The sequence below is a fragment of the Papio anubis genome, chromosome 8 (assembly GCF_008728515.1).
Source record: "Papio anubis isolate 15944 chromosome 8, Panubis1.0, whole genome shotgun sequence".
NCBI lineage: Eukaryota > Metazoa > Chordata > Mammalia > Primates > Cercopithecidae > Papio > Papio anubis.
In genome coordinates this window covers 95,987,103-96,006,936 of record NC_044983.1, presented here as the reverse complement: position 1 = coordinate 96,006,936, position 19,834 = coordinate 95,987,103, and the positions used below count along the sequence as shown (strand labels likewise).

At 40.6% G+C, this 19,834-nt stretch overlaps 1 protein-coding gene across 3 annotated transcripts in view; it reads left to right on the top strand.

The window, feature by feature from the left end:
• SNX31 (sorting nexin 31) overlaps positions 1–19,834 on the top strand; it is a 75,936-nt gene that overhangs the window by 39,229 nt on the left and 16,873 nt on the right. For all 3 annotated transcript variants that reach the window (XM_021942543.2, XM_003903030.4, XM_031669693.1), the window contains 3 exons: positions 4,354–4,446; positions 7,960–8,163; positions 15,762–15,875. In XM_021942543.2, coding sequence (XP_021798235.2) covers positions 4,354–4,446; positions 7,960–8,163; positions 15,762–15,875 — 411 coding nt within the window. The remainder of the gene's footprint in view (positions 1–4,353; positions 4,447–7,959; positions 8,164–15,761; positions 15,876–19,834) is intronic.

Genomic DNA, 19,834 nt, shown 5'->3' with positions numbered 1-19,834 from the left:
TGTGCCCATTGATAGCCAATGAGTCAACTGAATTCCCACAGCCTGTTTGCTTTCTTCTCCTCCTCTTTTAACCTGAGTTAAAAAATGAGAGATTACATTTAAAACTGTAAGTAAGTATAAATTTTGAAGGCTCAGTCAATTCTGGGCCTGCATTTCAGCAGGGCCATTGCTGGCCTGGACAGTAATACAAATTAGAAAAAGGTACCCCATCCTCCAGGTGGGGCTAGCCCTGCATCGGGGCCCATGGCTTGGTGAGTGGAGGAGGGCTGACCTTTGGCTTCCTGACTCCCCCATGCCCTGGTGACCTTGTCCAGGCAAATGCGTCCCTCGCCCTTCTTTACCACGCATTAGCCAGAACCAAGTGGCAAGTGCCTGCCTTTGAGAGGCATGTGACCTCCATTTCTCGCTACTATGCCCTCTGCAGAGGATGCTAGAGCATGTGTGATCGAAGCTCAGGAAGACCATGGCTTATGTGATTTTGCTTGAGTTTTTAATTTTTTAATTTTATTATTTTTTCTTTTTTTTCTATCTGCAGCACCTTTAGGATGCTTGATTTTTTTAAGTTCAGTTCTGCATAAACCCCTCTCAGCCAGTGTTCAGGGAACCATGTTACTGAGTAGACTTGTCTAGACTCGACTCTCATTGTCTGGACCTACTCAGAGTGAGGCACCATATAATATCGCATTTGAGTGATGACTTGTGAACCCATAATCAGGGTCAACTCTTTTCAAAGGTAATGATATAAGGCTGGGCACAGTGGCTCACGACTGTAATCCCAGCACTTTGGGAGGCAGAGGTGGGCAGATCACCTGAGATTAGGAGTTTGAGACAAGCCTGGCCAATGTGGTGAAACCCTGTCTCTACTAAAAATACAAAAATTAGCCAGGTGTGGTGGCACACGCCTGTAGTCCCAGCTCCCAGCTACTCGGGAGGCTGGGGCGAGAGTATGGCTTGAGCCCAGGAGGCAGAGATTGCAGTGAGCTGAGATCACATCACTGCACTCCAGCCTGGGCAACAGAGTAAGACTGTCTTAAAAAAAAAAAAAAAAAAAAAAAGGGCCAGGTGTGGTGGTTCATGCATGTAATCCCAGAACTTTGGGAGGCCAAGGCAGGTCAATCATCTGAGGTATCTGAGGTCAGGAGTTCCAGACCAGCCTGACCAACATGGTGAAACTCCATCTGTACTAAAAAGACAAAAAATTAACTGAGCATGGTGGCACACGCCTGTAATCCCAGCTACTTGGGAGGCTGAAACAGGAGAATCACTTGAACTAAGGAGGCAGAGGTTGCAGTGAGCCGAGATTACACCATTGTACTCCAGCCTGGGCAACAGGAGTGAAACTGTCTCAAAAAAAAAAAAAAAAAAAAAAAGGAATGAAACAAAACAGTTACGTTACCTGCATCTCTGTGTCTGAGGATCCAGTTACTCTGATGGTGAATGACATGTCTTGGGTTAGTACTTACTGCCGTGACTCCTGTTTATCTTTACACAGTCATCCCTTCTTTTCGATACTGTTCCCTTGTGCTAACAGCCCTTACCGGATTCTACCATCAAGTACAATTCAGGAAAGAAGGCAGTGTTTAGTTCTTTACACCCATGCTTTCTCGTATGGTCTGTAGATTTGGTTTGAAGAAGAACTGGTGACAAGGAGAAAGCCTTGGGGTAGGTAGCTACCTACCTGCTAAGAATTCAGTGGCTTGGGCAAGGGTAGAAGGGCCTGCTGTAGTGCCCAGACCTGGGTTTGCTCTAACTCCTGCCACTTACTCGCTGGGTCATCTTGAACATCATAACCTCTCTGAACCTCAATTTACTCATCTGTAAAATGGTGGTATTGTTCCTCCCCACAGAATAGAGTAGGCCCACCTTATCCTTGGTCTGGCTTTCTGTGGTTTCAGTTACCTGCAGTCAAGCATGGTCTGAAAATATTAAGTGGAAAAATTTCAGAAATAAACAATTCATAAGTTTTAAATTGCACGCCATTCTAAGTAGTGTGATGAAATGTCTTCCTGGCCCGGAACATGAATCATCTCTTTGTCCAGTTTATTCATCTTGTCTGCATCATCCACCCATCAGTCACTCAGTAGTGATCTCAGTTATCACTGTCCTGGTATCCCAACACTTGTGTTCAAGGCCCCAGTTTTACTTAATAATGGCCCTAAAGTGCAAGAGTAGTGATGCTGGCATATTGTTATACTTGTTCTATTTTCTTATTAGTTATTGTTGTTCATCTCTTACTGTGCCTAATTTATAAATTAAACTTTATCATAGGTGTGTATATGCAGGAGAAAACATAGTATATATAGAGTTTGATATTATCCATGATAGTACCAGTCCATCCTGTCTGGGAGTCTTGGATAGTATCCCCCAAGGATAAGGGGGACCACTGTAGTTGGGAAAAAGTCAATAACAAAATCGATCTAAAGCAAGTTTTCAACAAATATTAGTTATTTTTCTTCTCCTCTCTAAACCCATGTCCTTTTCCCAGCCTAAAGCAATATTTAAGGCATATTCAGCTTTTCATTATTCTCTGAGAGATAAAGCATAACCTGCCAATATCACTGAGGGATGTAATGGATAGGCTTATGTTCAGACTAAGGTGAAAATAAGTGCCTGATAATTGGCAAAGAATTGCTGGGCATTGCCGTATGTAGGACACTGGGCAAGGCACGCTGAGATGACGGGCGCAGTGTCTTCCCTTAGGGGTTGACAGCCTAACTGAGGGACAATGGCCAGTTCTGCCCTGTCATGACAAGTCAGAGCAGCACAGGCCGAGTGTGTGCAGCTGAGGAGGTGGACAGCTCATTCCATGGCTTCCCCGGGGCCAGACTGGCTAAAAGGGGAAGGGAGCTGGGTGCCGAGAGGAGAGGGAAGGAGCACGGGAAAAGGTGCCTAGCTCAGGGAGGGTAGGCTGAGACAATAGGCTTTGTTACTTCCACGTTTCATGTTGCTTCACCACAATCCTGACGGGCTTCCACAGGGGGCCGTTGCCTTCCAGGAGATTTCTGCCTTTGAGCCCAGTGTCGTTCTGCTGAAGTCTACAGTGGATTAGGAAGCAACCGAGAACCCCATTAGGGATTTAGAGTTTGGGAACACTTGCTGGTGGTGGTTACCCTAGGCTGACCAGACAGGACCCAATAATATATTCAACTTTAATTTTTTTAATGTAAAATTAGTTTTTATCTTATAAAAAGTTTGCAAGTGTGGAAGAGTTCAAAAATGAAAGTAGATGTCACCCCAAATCTTAAATCAACCAGACATATAAACTATTAATTAACTCTTTGGGCATATTTATTTCATATACATTTCATGTATTTGCACATCCATTTCCTTGACTCGTAAGTATCCATATGAGGAATTCTTGTTGTTTTACATTTATTTTTTGTTGTTTTATGAAAATTAGGGTCTACTACTAGACTCTTACTTGGTAATATGATATTTTTCATGTACATTACACACATTTCCTATGTTGTTAAATATTCTGTGTAATTTTTAATGATAGCATAGCCTATTATTTAGTTATACCCAAACTCAATTACCTCTTTTGGGGCATTTCATAACAGTACTTACGTCATAGGATGGCAGTAAGGATTGACTTTTGTTCTGAAGCAATTAGAACATTGTCTGACACACAGTAAGCACTATACATGTGTTAGCCACTATCAAGTTGAAAATGTTTCATTGTTATAAACAATAGCAGTAATTGACTTATCGATATATTTTTTCCAATATCTATGTTTATGATTCAAATATACTTATTATTTGGAATTCCTTTTTGTCAATTGCCAATACATAGCTGTTGTCCATTTTCCTGCTGGTGATGCTTACATTTTTCCTATTGCTTTATATAAATATTAACTGTTTGGTATATATGATGCAATCATTCTCCTTGGTTTTCCATTTGATTCTTAGTTTTGTTTTTGGTGGTTTTCATGTACAGAAGTTTTATGTTTTCACATAATTATATATGACTATTTCTTCATTATGACATTTTGTTTTTATATCTTAAAAAAGATATTCCCTACCTCAAGGTCAGATAAAAATATTTACCTTTTTTTTTTTTTCTAATTGTTTTATGGTCTTATACATTTAAATCTTTGTCTGGAATTTATTTGATTGGGTGGTGTGGGGAAAGAGCTGATTTTATTTTCTTTTTTGCCAAGTGTTGCCAATTGTCCCCAAGCTATTGAACAATCCTTTCTTACTAATTTAAAAAATAAGGCTTATAACATGCTAAATTCCTAAATATATATCCACTTGGGTTTGTTTTTATATCCCTTCATACAAGAGTATGTTTTTGTCAGATTGATTAATTTCTGCTAAGACTGCTAATTTTACAACTTCTGTTATTTTAAGGCAATACAGGACATTGAAAAAGAGTGGGCCAAACCCACACAGGCGCAGAGGCAGAAATTAGAAGCTTTCCAGAAAGAAGACAATCAAACAAAGGTGAATCAAATATTGCTCCAAGCGAAATCCCTTGGAAGGGAGTTAAAGAAACATATTAGAATTGAACTGTTTCTGTAATTTATAAACCTACCAAGCACTAAAAGTGGGGCTCTTTTTTAAAAAATGAGAATACCTTCATTGATTGTTCTGAGTACGGAATTAGTAAAAGCTTATTGTTTAAAGATTCTAAAAAAATACAGATGGTATATTGTGAGTCCTCTGCTAAGTTAACTAATATAGATCCTCCGCATTATTTTTAGTGACTACAGAGTATTCCATTTTACGGTTATATTATCATTTGGCTAACCACTTTTCCGTTATTGGAAGTCAGGTTGTTTCCAGCTCTTGCTGCTATAAATCACTTTGGCAGCAAGAGCCATGAGGCCCAGGGCTATGTCTAATTTATACATACTCTGCGTATTCACAGCACTTGGTACAGTTCCTGGCTGAAGTCCCTGAATACTGCAGCCAACATCCTCTTTCTATGCGTATGTGTTCTATTATTGCTTAGGATATATTTCTAAACATTCATTTTTAAAGTTTCCGTAAAGGTGTTACCAACTCACATACCTCCTGCCCCTAAGCAGTGAATGTGAGTCTGACAGACAAGATGCATTTTAAGAGAAGAAACGGCCTTTGTTTCGTTGTGTTGTCTTTTTAAAAATTCTTTTGACTTTGCCAATGTTCACAACTGCAACATTGATTTTTGAATGAAATACAACCAAAATTTAGAGGACTCATTTATACGTAACAGAAAATATTTCTTCAAAGGCTCACTGAGATTTTTATTGATGAACTGCAAAAAAGAAAAAGGAAAGGCACATACTGCCACAATTTAGTATCCCCTGCCACCCGCCAGCCCGGTGTTCTACCTCAGCTTTGTCACAAAAAAAGGAGCTCAGTTTTTCTCTGTGTTTGGAAATTTTGACAAGTGCAGCTTCTATTTTGATAGATAGAATATTGCTGTTACTTTGGATGCAATTACAAACTGTGTACACCACAACCAAGTCTTTGTACGTATCTGCCCTATAAACCTCTTAATTTAGTAAGAATGTTGTTCTTACCATGCTCTGCCAAAATGTCTATTTGTAGTTTTTCCACAAAATAAATTTTATCTTCTATGATAAACATTTGATCTGAATTTACCATACTATTTGTAATAATGCTATTTTTTAAAAAATTTGCTTTGACTACATAAATTGAATGAAAAAAATTTAATTATTATTGAAATTTACTTTCTCTCAAAGCATCTGCATGTACTGATATGCAACCAACATTATTTGTTTGTGAAGTTCTTTGGCTATGGAGCAAACACATTAACAACTATATTTTATGTACAAGAAAACTTGGAATTGAAAATGAGTGAAATTAACTTAAAGAAGACTCATTTGATCTAAATCAGAGAAAGGCTGTGGTCCATGGGCCATGTTTTTTGTAAATAAAGTTTTATTGGCACACAGTTACAATCATTCATTCATGTATTGTCTAAGGCTGCTTTTGTGTTGCAGTGGCAGAGGTAAGTAGTTGCAACAGGGACCATATGTCTGTATAGCTGAAAATATTTACTAGATGGTTCTTTACATAAAAGTTTACCAATCCCTGATCAAAATGAAAATAAATTAATATAAACATATTTTCTGCAGCTGTGTATGTCAAATTGTCTTTTTTAGATACAATCTTAACTAATTTTCAAGCAGATAATCCTTGTAGCTTTCTGTCTTCTGGTGTTCATATAGTTAGTAATATCACAACACCTGTTTATCGAATGTCAAATGCCAACAGGCATTTTATATAAGTTACTTACTCATCACCAACTTTTTTGCAAAATAGAGCTTCACTTTTCAAACACTTTCATTTCTTTTAGTTCATTGCAGCCAAGAGATTATTACAATTTTAAAGAAGTGTTATCAAACAATAAGATAAACAATTATAGATTTATACCATATCAGTTAGAAAGTGTCGTAGCAAAAGCATGACACTACTCTCTGTCTGCTCTGTGGCAAGATGACTCAGCTCCTGCCCCCAGTCACTGCACAGGTACCATGTACTCACAGCCTGTCCTTTCTGAAGTTTCTCACTGACCCAACCAAAGGCCAGCACCTTACTGCATCTCCCTAGCTGAAGCCTGGACAGTGGCACAATGAGCTGGCACATGTGGCTGGATGGGACAGTGGCTTTGAATACTCCTGCCGGCATGAGATCAGGAGTCAGCTGTCCCTTACTGCTTCTGTCTCGGCCTGTTTCACTGTATCAGAGAATGCCACTGGAGTCTTTGTAAAGGAAGTGTGAGTTACCTTGCTTCAGGAAAGGATCACAAGTTGTCACTGGGTAGTGTTCTTTCTGATTTAGCCATGTGCTAAAGTGGGAACTGTTCTCTGCATGCACATCTCATATACCACTAGGCCAGGCCCATGGCGGAAGCTGGAAGAACAGAGTGGAAGTCACCAAACCCATACCAGCTTATTTAAATGCAATCATTAATAAAATGAAAAGCCCTGGACAGATGTTAATGAGACAGGATGCCTTGATCAGTGGTGTGACTGCAACTGTCCTCAGTTCTTATGTCACTTCAGAAACAGAGGGAAAAGTTAAATTTTAAAAGTCACATAAAAGTGTTCCTTTGGCAACTGGGGACTCTCTGGAATTCTATTTAGAAAGCAGACCAGCTCATGCCCTCATTGCCATTTCTAAAATCTCTTTCTCTGGCAATTAATAACATCATCATATAAAGCAGCCTGTAGAAATGAACTACTTTTCTTCCTACATAGATCTCAGCTTAACTTTTTAAAAGCCAATATTTTAGGCCAGGCACAGTGGCTCACGTCTGTAATCCCAGCACTTTGGGATCCGAGGCAGGCGGATCACGCCGAGATCAGGAGGTCGAGACCATCCTGGCAACATGGTGAAACCCTGTCTCCGCTAAAAATACAAAAATTAGCCGGGCACGGTGGCACTTGCCTGTAATCCCAGCTACTTGGGAGGCTGAGGCAGGAGAAATGTGTGAACCAGGGAGTCGGAGGTCGCAGTGAGCTGAGATTGCACCACAGCACTCCAGCCTGGGTGATAGAGTGAGACTTCGTTTTTTTGTTTTATTTTTTTTTTTTAAAGCCAACGTACACTTTTTTGTTTACTTGCTATTATAATCTGCTGAGACAGAATCATATCCATTCATCCATTTTATGGACTCTTTTCTTCATTTTTCATTTACTCATGGAATATTTTCATTTCCACTATGTACCAAGCACCATAACAGGGGCAGGGACACAATGGTGAAAGAGGCAGGAATGGTCCCTTCCCTGGAAGGACACTCCAGGAATTTCCCCCAGGCTTCTGGTGAGCACCAGGGGCATTATCTCCATTTGTATGACCAAGAAGAAAAGGTGCTTTCACTGTGACTTAGTTCCATGTATTCTCCTAGAATGGCAGTAGCTTCTGACATGAGGTTTTCATCTGTTTCAAGTGGTCTTTTGCTTCTTCTTGTTTCCCTCCCACCCATCACCCTCTTTGGAGCAGTTTTTGGAGCTGGCCCGGGAGGTACAGCACTATGGATACCTGCAGCTGGATCCTTGTACCTGTGACTACCCAGAACCAGGCTCTGGAGCTGTTCTTTCTGTCGGCAATAACGAGATCAGCTGCTGCATCACCCTGCCTGACAGCCAGACCCAGGATGTCATTTTCCAGATAAGCAGGGTGAAGTGCTGGCAGGTCACTTTCCTTGTGAGTATCTTGGCACCTTGCTTTGCCCATGACTTAAAAATCCTAGTACACTTGATGACAAAGTTGACACTAGGGAGACAGGTTTACCATTTGAATCTGTACCTTGAGTGGAGTGACATCTAAGCCACATTAAATATCACCTAGTGGTAAAACCTATCTGTAGTCTGATGCAGGTTCCCCACCCAGGGAATCAGAAACATCGATCTTTCCACCTTCCAACAGCAGGCCTCCCTACTGCTTGAAGGGTGGCTGTAGTAATAACAGCAGATGGCAATAACAGCTATCATTTATTGAGCACTTACTACAGGCTCAGTGCTGACAAGATCTCTACCCTTCAAGACTGGCACCGACTGGCAGAGTTTTTCTTACAACACCTTGGCATCATGCTTGCATTGCCAGCTCCTCGCAAGAGAAACCCTTATCAGATTTATTGAGTGCCCACTTTTTACCAGGGACTGTGCTGCACTGTCTCATCTATTATGTAATTCAGCCCGTAAGACCCCAGTGAGCTAAGTGGTGTTATCCTCTCTACACAGGAAGCTGAGGTTAACTAATAGAGGATAAAAGTTATCAGAGCATGACACCCACTTGTTAAATCCATGGAATCCCTGGGAATTTTTCAGCTGGGCTCATACTTGACCTCTCTGTGGCATTCGATACTGTCAACCATTTCTTCCTTCTCAAAAATCTCCTTTCTCCCCTACTTTTGTGGGCCGCTTCTCCCTCTGAGCATTCCTGAAATGCTGGTGTTTCTGGCATTGCATTCTAGCATAATTCCTCTACATATTCTATGAAATCAATCGCCCAGATCCTTCTCAAAGGCCCAGTTTTTCCTACCTCCGGATGCCTTCAACCAGGTGTCTCACAGACATCTCAAACTCAGCCTTTACCCAAAGCAGACATGTCCTTTCCTCCTTATGCCTTTCATGGGGTTCTTCTGCCTGTGTTCCCTATCTTGGTCAAGGGAATTTCTACTACCACACCCTAACTGCCAAACCAGAAATCTTGAAATTATCTCTGACTTTTCTCTCTCTCTGACCCTACACATTTAAGTGCTAATGGAGGCCTATCCATTCTATACTTTGCTGTCCCTCAAAAGTCTCCCTTACCAGCCTGGGCAACATGGCAAAATCCCATCTCTACAAACTAATACAAAAATAAGCCAGGCATGGTGGTGTGCACCTGTGGTCCCAGCTACTGGGGAGGCTGAGGTGGGAGAATCCATTGAGCACGGGAGGTAGAGGCTGCAGTGAGCTGAGATTATGCCACTGCACTCCAACCTGGGCAACAGTGAAACCCTGTCTCAAAAAAATAAAAATAAAAAAATAAAAAGACAAAAAAAAATTTCCCTCTATCTCCACACTCACAGCTTGGTCTCAACATGCCCTGTGTGGATGGATTGAACAGTTTCCTAACCCTTCTCCCTATACCACTCTTTCCTCCTGGAGGTCAGAGAAAATATTTTGTATGATCTTCGCCCTTTGAAACATATAGAAACATGTTTTGTGGCCCCAGCTCTGATCTATCTTGGTAAATGTTTCACATGTATCTTAAAAGAATGTGCCTTCCATTTTGGGTAGAACATTCTATAAATATCAATTGCCTTAGAGATTGGCTCGTTTTTGCTCTGCATAACTTGTTGGAAGTCCATCCAGTTGCTGACTGTATCAGTAGTTTGTCTCTTTTTCTTGTTGAGCAGCAGTCCATGGTCTGGTTGTTCCAAAGTTTGCTTCACCATTTACTCATTGAAGAACCTCTAGTTGTTTCTAGTTTTTAGCTATTATGAATAGAGCTGCTATAAACCTTCACATACAGGTGTATGTTTGACCATGAGTCTTCATTTTCCTGGAATAAATGCCCAGGAGTACAATTGCTGGGTCATATAGTAATTGTATGTTTACTTTTTAAAGAAACTGCCAAACTGTTTTTGAGAATGGCTATATCATTTTACATTCCCACCAGGAATGTGCGAGTGAGCCAGTTTTCTGCATTCTCACCAGCATTTGGTGTTGTCACTATTTTTTTTTTATTGTAGTCATTCTAATATATGTGTAAAGGTATTTCATTGTGACTTAAGTTTGCATTTCCCAATGGGTTATGATGCTGAATATCTTCATGTGTTTATTTGCCATCTGCATATCTTCTTTGGTAAAATGTCTTCTCATATATTTTATCCATTTTTGAATTGGATTGTTTGGCTTTTCCTGTTGAGTTTTGAGAGTTATTTATGGATTCTAGATACGTGTTCTTTGTTGGCCATCTGGTTTCCAAATATTTTCTCTTACTCTATAGTTTCGGGTTTTTTTGTTTGTTTGTTTGTTTGTTTTTGTTTTGAGACAGAGTCTCACTCTGTCACCCAGGCTGGAGTGCAGTGGTACAATCTCAGCTCACTGCAGCCTCTGCCTCCCAGGTTCAAGGAATTCTCCTGCCTCAGCCTCCCAAGTAGCTGGGAATACAGGCATGCGCCACCAGGCCCGGCTAATATTTTGTATTTTTAGTAGAGCTGGAGTTTCACCATGTTGTCTTGGCTGTTCTCAAACTCCTGACCTCAAACAATCTGCTCATCTCGGCCTCCCAAAGTTCTGGGATTACAGGTGTGAGCCACCACACCTGGCCCACTCTATAGTTTTTCATCCTCTTAAACAAGGTCTTTTGCAGAGCAAAAATTTTTAATTTTGATTAAATCTAATTCATCAGTTTTCCTTCTTTGGATTGTGCTTTTACTGTCAAGTCCAAGAACTCTTTGATAAATCCTGTTATAGATTCTGAAGTTTTTCTATTTTTTTTTTCCTAAAAGTTTTACAGTTAGGGGTTTTACATGTAAGTTCATGATCTATTTTCAGTTAATTTTTGTATGGAGTATGAGACTTAGGATAAGGTTATCAGACCAGGCGCAGTGGCTCATGCCTATAATCCCAGTGCTTTGGGGGGCCAAGGCGGGCAGATTGCTTGAGGTCAGGAGTCTGAGAGCAGCCTGGCCAACATGGAGAAGCCCTGTCTCTACTAAAACTACAAAAATGAGCGTATGAGTGGTGGTGTATACCTGTAATCCCAGCTACTTGGGAGGCTGAGGCAGGAGAATCCCTTGAGTCCGGGAGGGGGAGGTTGCAGTGAGCTGAGATTACGCCACTGCACTCCAACCTGGGAGACAGAGCAAGACCCTGTCTCAAAATAAAATAAAATAAAATAAAATAAAATAAAATAAAATAAAGATGGTTATTCCCCCATTCCCAACCTTTCATTTGTTTGTTTGTTTGCTTGCTTCTGGAGATCCAGTTGCTCCAGTACCATTTGCTGAAATGACTGTCTGTCCTCAATTGAGTTATTTTTACACCTTTGTCAAAAATCAGTCGGGCATGTTTGTATGGGTCTGTTTCTAGGTTCTCTGTTCTGTTTGGCTGAGCTATGTGTGTATTCCCCCACCAATATCACACGTGTCTTTCTTTGTAACAGCTTCATTGAGATATAATTCACATACCATACAATTCACCCATATAAAGTATACGATTCAATGGTATGGTATTTAGTATATTCACAGAGTTGTGCAGCCATCACCACAATCAATTTTAGAACACTTTATCACCTGAAAAAGAAGCCCCATACCCTTTAGTTGTCACCTTCCTGTCCCCCCAGCCCTAAAAAACCACTAATCTACTTTCTGTCTCTATAGAATAGATTTGCCTATTCTGGATATTTTATATTAATGGAATCATATAACATGTGATGCTTGTGACTAGCTTTTTACTTAGCATGTTTTCCGGTTCATTCTTGTAGCATGTATCATCAGTACTTTATTATATTTTATGGCCAAATAATAGTCCACTTTATGGTTATAGCATATTCTACCCATTCGTCCATTGATAGACATTTGGGTTGCTTCTATATTTTGGCTGTTATGATTTATGCTGCTATGAACATTTGTGCACAAGCTTTTGTGTAGACATATGTTTTTATGTCTTTTGGGTATATACCTAGGAGTAGAATTATCATTGGGTCAAATGATATTCTGTGTGTAACTTTTTGAGGAACTGCCAGCCTACTTTCCAAAGTGGCTGCACCATTTTATATCCCCACCAGCAGTGGAGGGTTTTGATTTCTCCCCATCCTTGCCAGTACTTGTTATCAATTTTTTATTATAGCCAACCTAGTAGATAGATGTGACATGGTATCCCATTGTGATTTTATTTATCTTAGTATTTTTTCTCTCTCTGCTTTATTTGGGGTTGTTTGTATTGCTATAGCTTTAAGATTATTGCTATTTTCTTCTGTAATGTCTAACATTGCTATTTATCCCATCCAGTGCATTTATACTTATAGTGTTGTATTTTTCATCTCTAGAAGTTCTGTTTAGGTCTTTTTTACATCTCCCATTTCTCTCCTTATCATGCTTCTATTTTTCTCCAAATTCCTGAGTGTATGGAACATACTTTAAATAGCAGTTTCAATATTTTTGCTACTATTTCCATCATCTCTGTCATTTCTGGATCTACTTCTACTGATCGATACTTTTTTCTTTTTTCTTTTTGTTTGTTTGTTTTTATCACCTGACACTGCGTATGCACCACTGATTGATTTTTCTACTGTTTGCAGATCATATCTTCCTCCTCTTACGCATGCCGGGTAATTTTTTGTGGTATGCTAAACATTGCAAATTTTACATTGTTCAATGTCGCATTTTACTGAATTCCTTTAAAGAATATTAGATTTTATTCTGGCATGCAGTTAAATTATTTAGGATTGGTTTTACTTTTTTTTTTTTTTAAAGAGACAGGGTCTCACTCTCTTACCCAGGCTAGAGTGCAGTGGCACAATTATGGCTCACTGCAGCCTCAACCCCGTGGACTCAAGAGATCCTCCTGCCTCAGCCTCCCAAGTAGCTGGGACTACAAGCATGTGCCTATGCCTCGCTAATTTTCATTTTTTGCAGAAACAGGGTCTTGCTATGTTTCCCATGCTGATCTTGAACTCCTGGCCTCAAGCAATCATCTACTTCACCTTCCCAAAGTGCTGGGATTACAGGCATGAGCCCCCATGCCTGACCAGTTTTACTTTTTTGATGCTTGCTTTTAAACTTTCTTTTCTTTTTTTATTTTTTATTTATTTATTTTTTTGAGATAGAGTCTCGCTCTTATCGCTCAGGCTGGAGTGCAGTGGTGCGATCTTGGCTCATTTTGCAAGCTCTGCCTCCTGGATTCAGACCATTGTCCTGCCTCAGCCTCTCGAGTAGCTGGGACTACAGGTGCCCGCCTGCCTTAATGAAGTTGCAGAGCAGTCTTTAGGGCTAATTTAGCCCTTTATTCCTTAGCTACCATTCTTAAGACTCTACCTGACATCTTGTCTATTGTCTCTCTGCTCTGGCCGATGGGAACATGAACTCTTTCCATCCTTGTTTGTGAGCTCCTGCAATTTCCAACCTACTGCTTTCCAGATGTTCTTTCCCCAGCCTCGTGTAGGTTTACTCTATACACACACAGATCATTATTCAGCCAAAGATCTGTCAAAACCTCTCTAGAGCTCTCGCTGTGTTTAAAGCCCTAGTCTTTGGTATTCTGCACCACAAATTCCAATCTCAACTTCTTGTAACTTTTACCCTTTCTCCTCCACCCACTGAGACCCCTGGGCTCTGTTTGGGTTCCCTGTCTTTGTGTTATATCCTGGAAACCCCTTCAGGTAGTAAGCTGGGATACTTAGGGGGCTCACTTCATTTGGTTTTCCTTCTCTCTGGGTTAACAGTGCTGCATTATCTGTTGTTCAGTGTCTGAAAACAGCTGTTTTCCAATTCATGCTTTTTTTTGTTGTTGTTGTTGTTGTTGTTGTTTTGGAGATGGAGTCTTACTCTGTTGTCCAGGCTGGAGTGCAGTGGCACAATCTCAGCTCACTGCAACCTTCACCTCCCAGGATCAAGCAATTATCCTGCCTCAGCCTCCTGAGTAGCTGGGATTACAGGCACCAGCCACCACACCCAGCTAATTTTTGGTGTGTTTTTAGTAGAGATGGGGTGTCACCATGTTGGCCAGGCTGGTCTCAAACTCCTGACCTCAAGTGATCTGCCTGCCTCAGCCTCCCAAATTGTTGGAATTACAGGCATGAACCGCTGCAGCCAGCCTCCAATTCATGTTTTAACTGATGCTGCCAGACCAATATTTCTAAAATATAAATATAATTCCTGTTTTTGGAGACAAGGTCTTGCTATGGTGCCCAGGCTGGTTTTGAACTCCTGGTTCAAGAGATTCTCTTGCCTCAGCCTCCCAAAGTGCTGGGATTACAGGCATGAGCTACCATACCTGGCTAAAACCTCTTAAGGAAAAGCTGTCACCCTTGGGATAATGTCTGTTGCCCCCTGGGGGAAAAATATCTTTTTTATTTCCCTATTTCTTTTTTCTGTACTGCATATGATCTGCAGGAAGGGATTCTTAGCTTATAAAACCTGTAAGAGTTAAGGCTTTTTGGTGACAAGCAATAGAAACCAACACATTGGACTCTAGTGGAAAACGGGATGTGTTGGAAGGATATGGAGTAACCTACAGATTCAAAGGAAAAACTGATGCAGAGGTTTTAGAAAGTTAAGAACCCAAGGAGCTCAAGCTTTCTAAGAAATAGGAACTCTATCAGCACCTACGATTTGGGTCTCTCTGACTGAAATAACATGAGAAGCAGAGAGAATTACTTGTCCAGTTGGCCTGAAATTGGGTCATATGCCGCCCTCTGACTTTTCATTCCCTGACAGTCCTACATAGATAGCCAACAGTGGAAGAGGGATGGTTTTCCCAAGGGTATTTGAGACTCCATTACTAGGAAAACGAATGATGGATGTTGCAAAGCAAAAATCATAGATGTTGCCTACCAGGCTTTCAGGATCTGGTCCTAAGCCTCTTCTCATATCACCCTCCATGCCTTGGAGCCTGTGCTGCAGCAACACGCATGGTCCCTTTCAGTGTCTCCAATATGCCTCAGGACATTTGCACTCACTATAGTATTTCCTCTTTCAAAAATCACCTCTCACCTCCCCTACACACCACCAAAATAAAACCACCACAACAAACTTGGGTAGTTTCTACCTCTGCTCAGATGGCCCTTCCAGGGAGCCTTCCTTTGCCCTCCTAGCCTGGGTTAGGTGCCCCTCCTATTTACTTCCATAGACCTGTGTTTCCTTCCTAACACTTAACTATTAATATATCAAACTGTGGTGATTTACTTTCATGGCTCCTCCATAGACTGATACCTTCTTGGAAATAGGGACAGTCTCCCTCATTTTGATATTTTGCCCAACACATTAATGAGTTTTTTTTTTTTTTTTCACCCAGGCTGGAATGCAATGGTGTGATCTTGGCTCACTGCAAACTCCACCTCCCTAGTTCAAGTGATTCTCCTGCCTCAACCTCCTGAGTAGCTGGGATTACAGGCACCTGCCACCATGCCTGGCCAATTTTTGTATTTTTAGTAGAGACAGGGTTTCACCATGTTGGCCAGGCTGGTGTCGAACTCCTGACCTCAGGCAATCTGCCTGCCTCAGCTGGGATTACAGGTGTTAGCCACTACATCTGACCAATTCATGGGTATTTAAATTTACATTGAATATAAAATATTTTCCTTTGTAGGGAACTCTGCTGGATATGGATGGGCCCCAGAGAACTCTCAACCAGAACTTAGAGCTCAGATTTCAATACAGTGAGGATAGTTGCTGGCAGTGGTTTGTTATTTACACCAAACAGGTGAGTTCTCAGGGCAGACCTTGAACACCCTCTGTGCTGAAATGCTGTCTTGCTTGCTGGGGTGGACGAAGCACATGACCCTAACCCAACTAGAGCAGGACACTAGAGTATTCTATGTACTCTCGTTTGGACTGTAATACCTTTTATTTTGTTTTAGGTTTTGTTTCATTTTACTAGTCACCATGGCCTTTGTGTTAGTTAGAAATGAATTTAGTTACCAAGTAATAGAAGATTCAACCAACAGTGGCTTAGAGCAGGAGTCCATAGACTTTTTCTTAAAGGACCAGATAGTAAATATTTTAGGATTTGAGATCCATACAGTCTCTGTTTCAACTGCTCAACTCTGTTAAAAGCAGCCATAGACAGTAGATAAACAAGTGGGTCTGGTTTTGTTCCAATAAAACTTTATTTATAGAAACAGATAGTGATCTGGCCTTGTTTGCCAACTCCTGACTTAGGCAATATAGATTTTTATGATCTCAGTTAATAAGAATACTGAAAGTAGATGATATTATTCTTTTGACCTTTTCCAAGCAGATAAAAAGCCACTGGTTGAGTAGCCCTTATCCCAAATGCTTAGGACCAGAATTGTTTCCAACTGCAGATTTTTTTTTTATCTTGAAATATTTGCATATACATTCATGTAGTACATAACTTTTTGGTCAATGACTGTGTATATATGGCAGTGGTCCCATAAGATTATAATATAGTATTTTTACTGTACCTTTTTTATGTTTTTTTTTTTAATGTTTCACCTTTTTCCTGCAGTACCTTTTCAATGTTTAAGTGATACACATACTTATCACTGTGTTACAATTGCCTCAGTATTTATTCAGTACAGTAGCACGCTGCACAGGTTTATAGCCTAGGGAGGCTCTATCATCTAGCTTAGGTATATAGCAGGCTCTACGATCTAGGTTTATGTAACTACACTCTATGTTGTTTGCACAATGACAAACTTGCCTAATGATGCATTTCTCAGAACTTACCCCCATCATCATTAAGTTATGTATAACTGTATATAATGAGATATCTTGAGGATGGGACCCAAGTCTAAACATGATTCAATTATATTTCATATACACCTTAAACACACAGCCTGAAGGTAATTTTATATGATATTTTAAATAAATTTGTGCATGGAACAAAGTTTGTGGACATTGAACCATCAGAAAGCAAAGGTGTCACTACCTCAGCCACCCATGTGGACCATCTGTGGTTGTTGTTGGGCATCACCATCATTCCCGACTCTGAATTTATATGCTGCTGATAAGCAATCCATTTCTTATACTTATTCGCATGTGAATAATCGACAGTAGAAAATATGACATACCATTAACACAGTGAAAAATTATGTGCTCAGGGTAGCTAATCAGCACAACAGCATCACGGGAATACCTGTATCAGCTGTGAAACCTGTGAAACAACAGTAACAGAATCTGTGCTGTACACCTGGATTTTGACTGTTACTAGTCACAGGAGGTCAGGTGTGGAATTTCCCACTTGTGGCATCATGTAAGTGGCTCAAAAAGTTTCACATTTTGGACTTTTGGATTAGGGATGCTCAACCCATATCTCTCTTATCTGGAAAGCAAAAGTTTTACCCCAGAAACCTCCAGTAGACTTCCTATTGTGTTTCAATGGCCAGAACTGGATCCTATGACCACTCTTAGCTGCAAGGGAGTCTGGGAACCAAGCATCTAGCAAAGAGAAACAGGCTTTATGATTGGCTTAGAGTAAGCATGAACCATTGCCGGGGGCTGAGCACGTTATTGTCCCAAACAAAATCAGGATCTCTTAGGAAAGAAGGGGCAATGGCTGTTGGGTAGCCAACTATCCATGTCTACCATAGGTTTTTAACTAAAATTGGAGTAGAAATGCTAAAAGAGAGAACATCTAAACACCAAATCCAATTGAAAAGTCCTTTTTACTAAATTAAGTCATTTCAAATCGGAACCAAAATTGTAGATGTTCTGAAATGGAATCAAAATAGTAAAGTACTCTTTGCATCAATGTCATATTCAACCTGAGCCTCTGGTGATCAGGCTAAGTTCCATGGAACATTCTGGTTCAGAAACCAAGGCCCCTTTCGACTCTTTACTTCTAGTATAGTTGAGTCATTATATCAAAGTCCTCTGAAAACATGAAGTACTAAACCGAAATTCTAGGTTAAAGAAGTGGGTCCTTAGGTTCACCTTAAATATGAAACATCTTTAGGGAAATGGTAGACTGGTTTGCTGAGGCAAGATTGTCAGTCACTTGGAGAGACACAGAGAGATTTGGGTAGTAAAACTACCTCCCAACCTCAGAATGCTAAGTGTGGTTAAATTTTACCATGATTTTTAAATCTAGTCAGTAGCAAATGAGTTTAAACCACCATAAAGAGGTGCAATAAACATTCTTTCAAAGGATTCCTAGTAAGGTCTTATTTCCCCTGGAGTGTGAGTTTTATTGATGTACACCCAAGGGCTACTTTTTAAGAAGTTATAATTTTTATGGATATATAATAGTTGTACATACTCAAGGGCTAGTTTTGCAAAATTGGAAATGTGACTTGTGTGCTTTGCAAATACAAATGAGGGCTTGGGCCCAAATCTTTTTGAGACCTTTTAAATGAAATCTGAATCCTTGGCCAGAAGCGGTGGTTCATCCTGTAATCCCAGCACTTTGGGAGGCCAAGGCGGGCAGATTGCTTGAGGTCAGGAGCTCGAGACCAGCCTGGTCAATATGGTGAAACACCATCTCTACTAAAAGAACAAAAATTATCCGGGCATGGTGGCAGGCACCTGTAATCCCAGCTACTCGGGAGGTTAAGGCAGGAGAATCCCATGAACCTGGGAGGTGAAGGTTGCAGTGAGCCAAGATTACACCACTGTGCTCCAGCCTGTCCAGCCTGGGTGACAGAGCAAGACTGAGTCTCAAAACAACAACAACAACAACAACAACAACACAAAAACCACAACAACTCAATCCTATTACTTTGTCTTTTTAAAATTTTTTATTCATTTTCAATCTTTTCATATTTAACAAACCTGACGGTTTATAGCAGAGTCCTGGCCTATGTATTTGTGTACATTGTATAGGAATATGGAATTGGTCTGACACTATTAAACATCCTACCTAGGTGCATTTGCTCAGGGTTTTGTTGTTTATTTTATTATCTGGTTTTGCATAGGTTACATATATGAACATATAAACAGGGCTAGTTATTAGCAAAACTAGGAAGTCAAAATGTTTGCACAAATGCCACATCTGTTAATTCTTTTAAAAATTGATGTCAGTCCTTTCTTCTTCCCTCTTTTCCCCTTTTAAATAAAATTAATTCCTATCATGCTCTACACCCTTGCAAGACACTGAGAGCTGTATGTAGCCCATTTTCCCTCTAATTCTGCTTTCCGTGTTGTCCCCTCCAATAACTTTCTACTTGGCTACCACCCCAGACTGTGCTTTCTCTTACTGTCTCCTCCCTTCTCCTTTCCATCCTCCCCTCCAACACAGTGACCATCCCTGAACACAACACTGTGCTAAGGTCTTATAGCCTCAACATTCATTGACAGTTTTCCCAAACCTTAGTAGGGCCAACCGAGAAAACAGCAAGCCAAGAATCAAGAGCAGGACAAGAGAGAAAAAGGATTAGTGGGAAAGGAGCAAATGGGAAAATCATAGGGAACCTTCAATTTTGCTCATAGTAGTGCAAAGCCTGGAATAAGGAAGCCCAGCTTTTGTGTAGCAAGATGTACAACTGTGAGTGTCTTGGCACCAATGATGATTAAGCCATGAAGGATAGTGGAGGTGACCATCAGTCTAGAACATGAGTGATTAAAGATACTAGAAAAATAAGAAAGTAGGCTGGACACAGTGGCTCACCCCTGTAATCCCAGCACTTTGGGAGGCCGAGGCGGGTGGATCACTTGAGGTCAGGAGTTCGAGACCAGCCTGGCCAACATGGTGAAACCCTG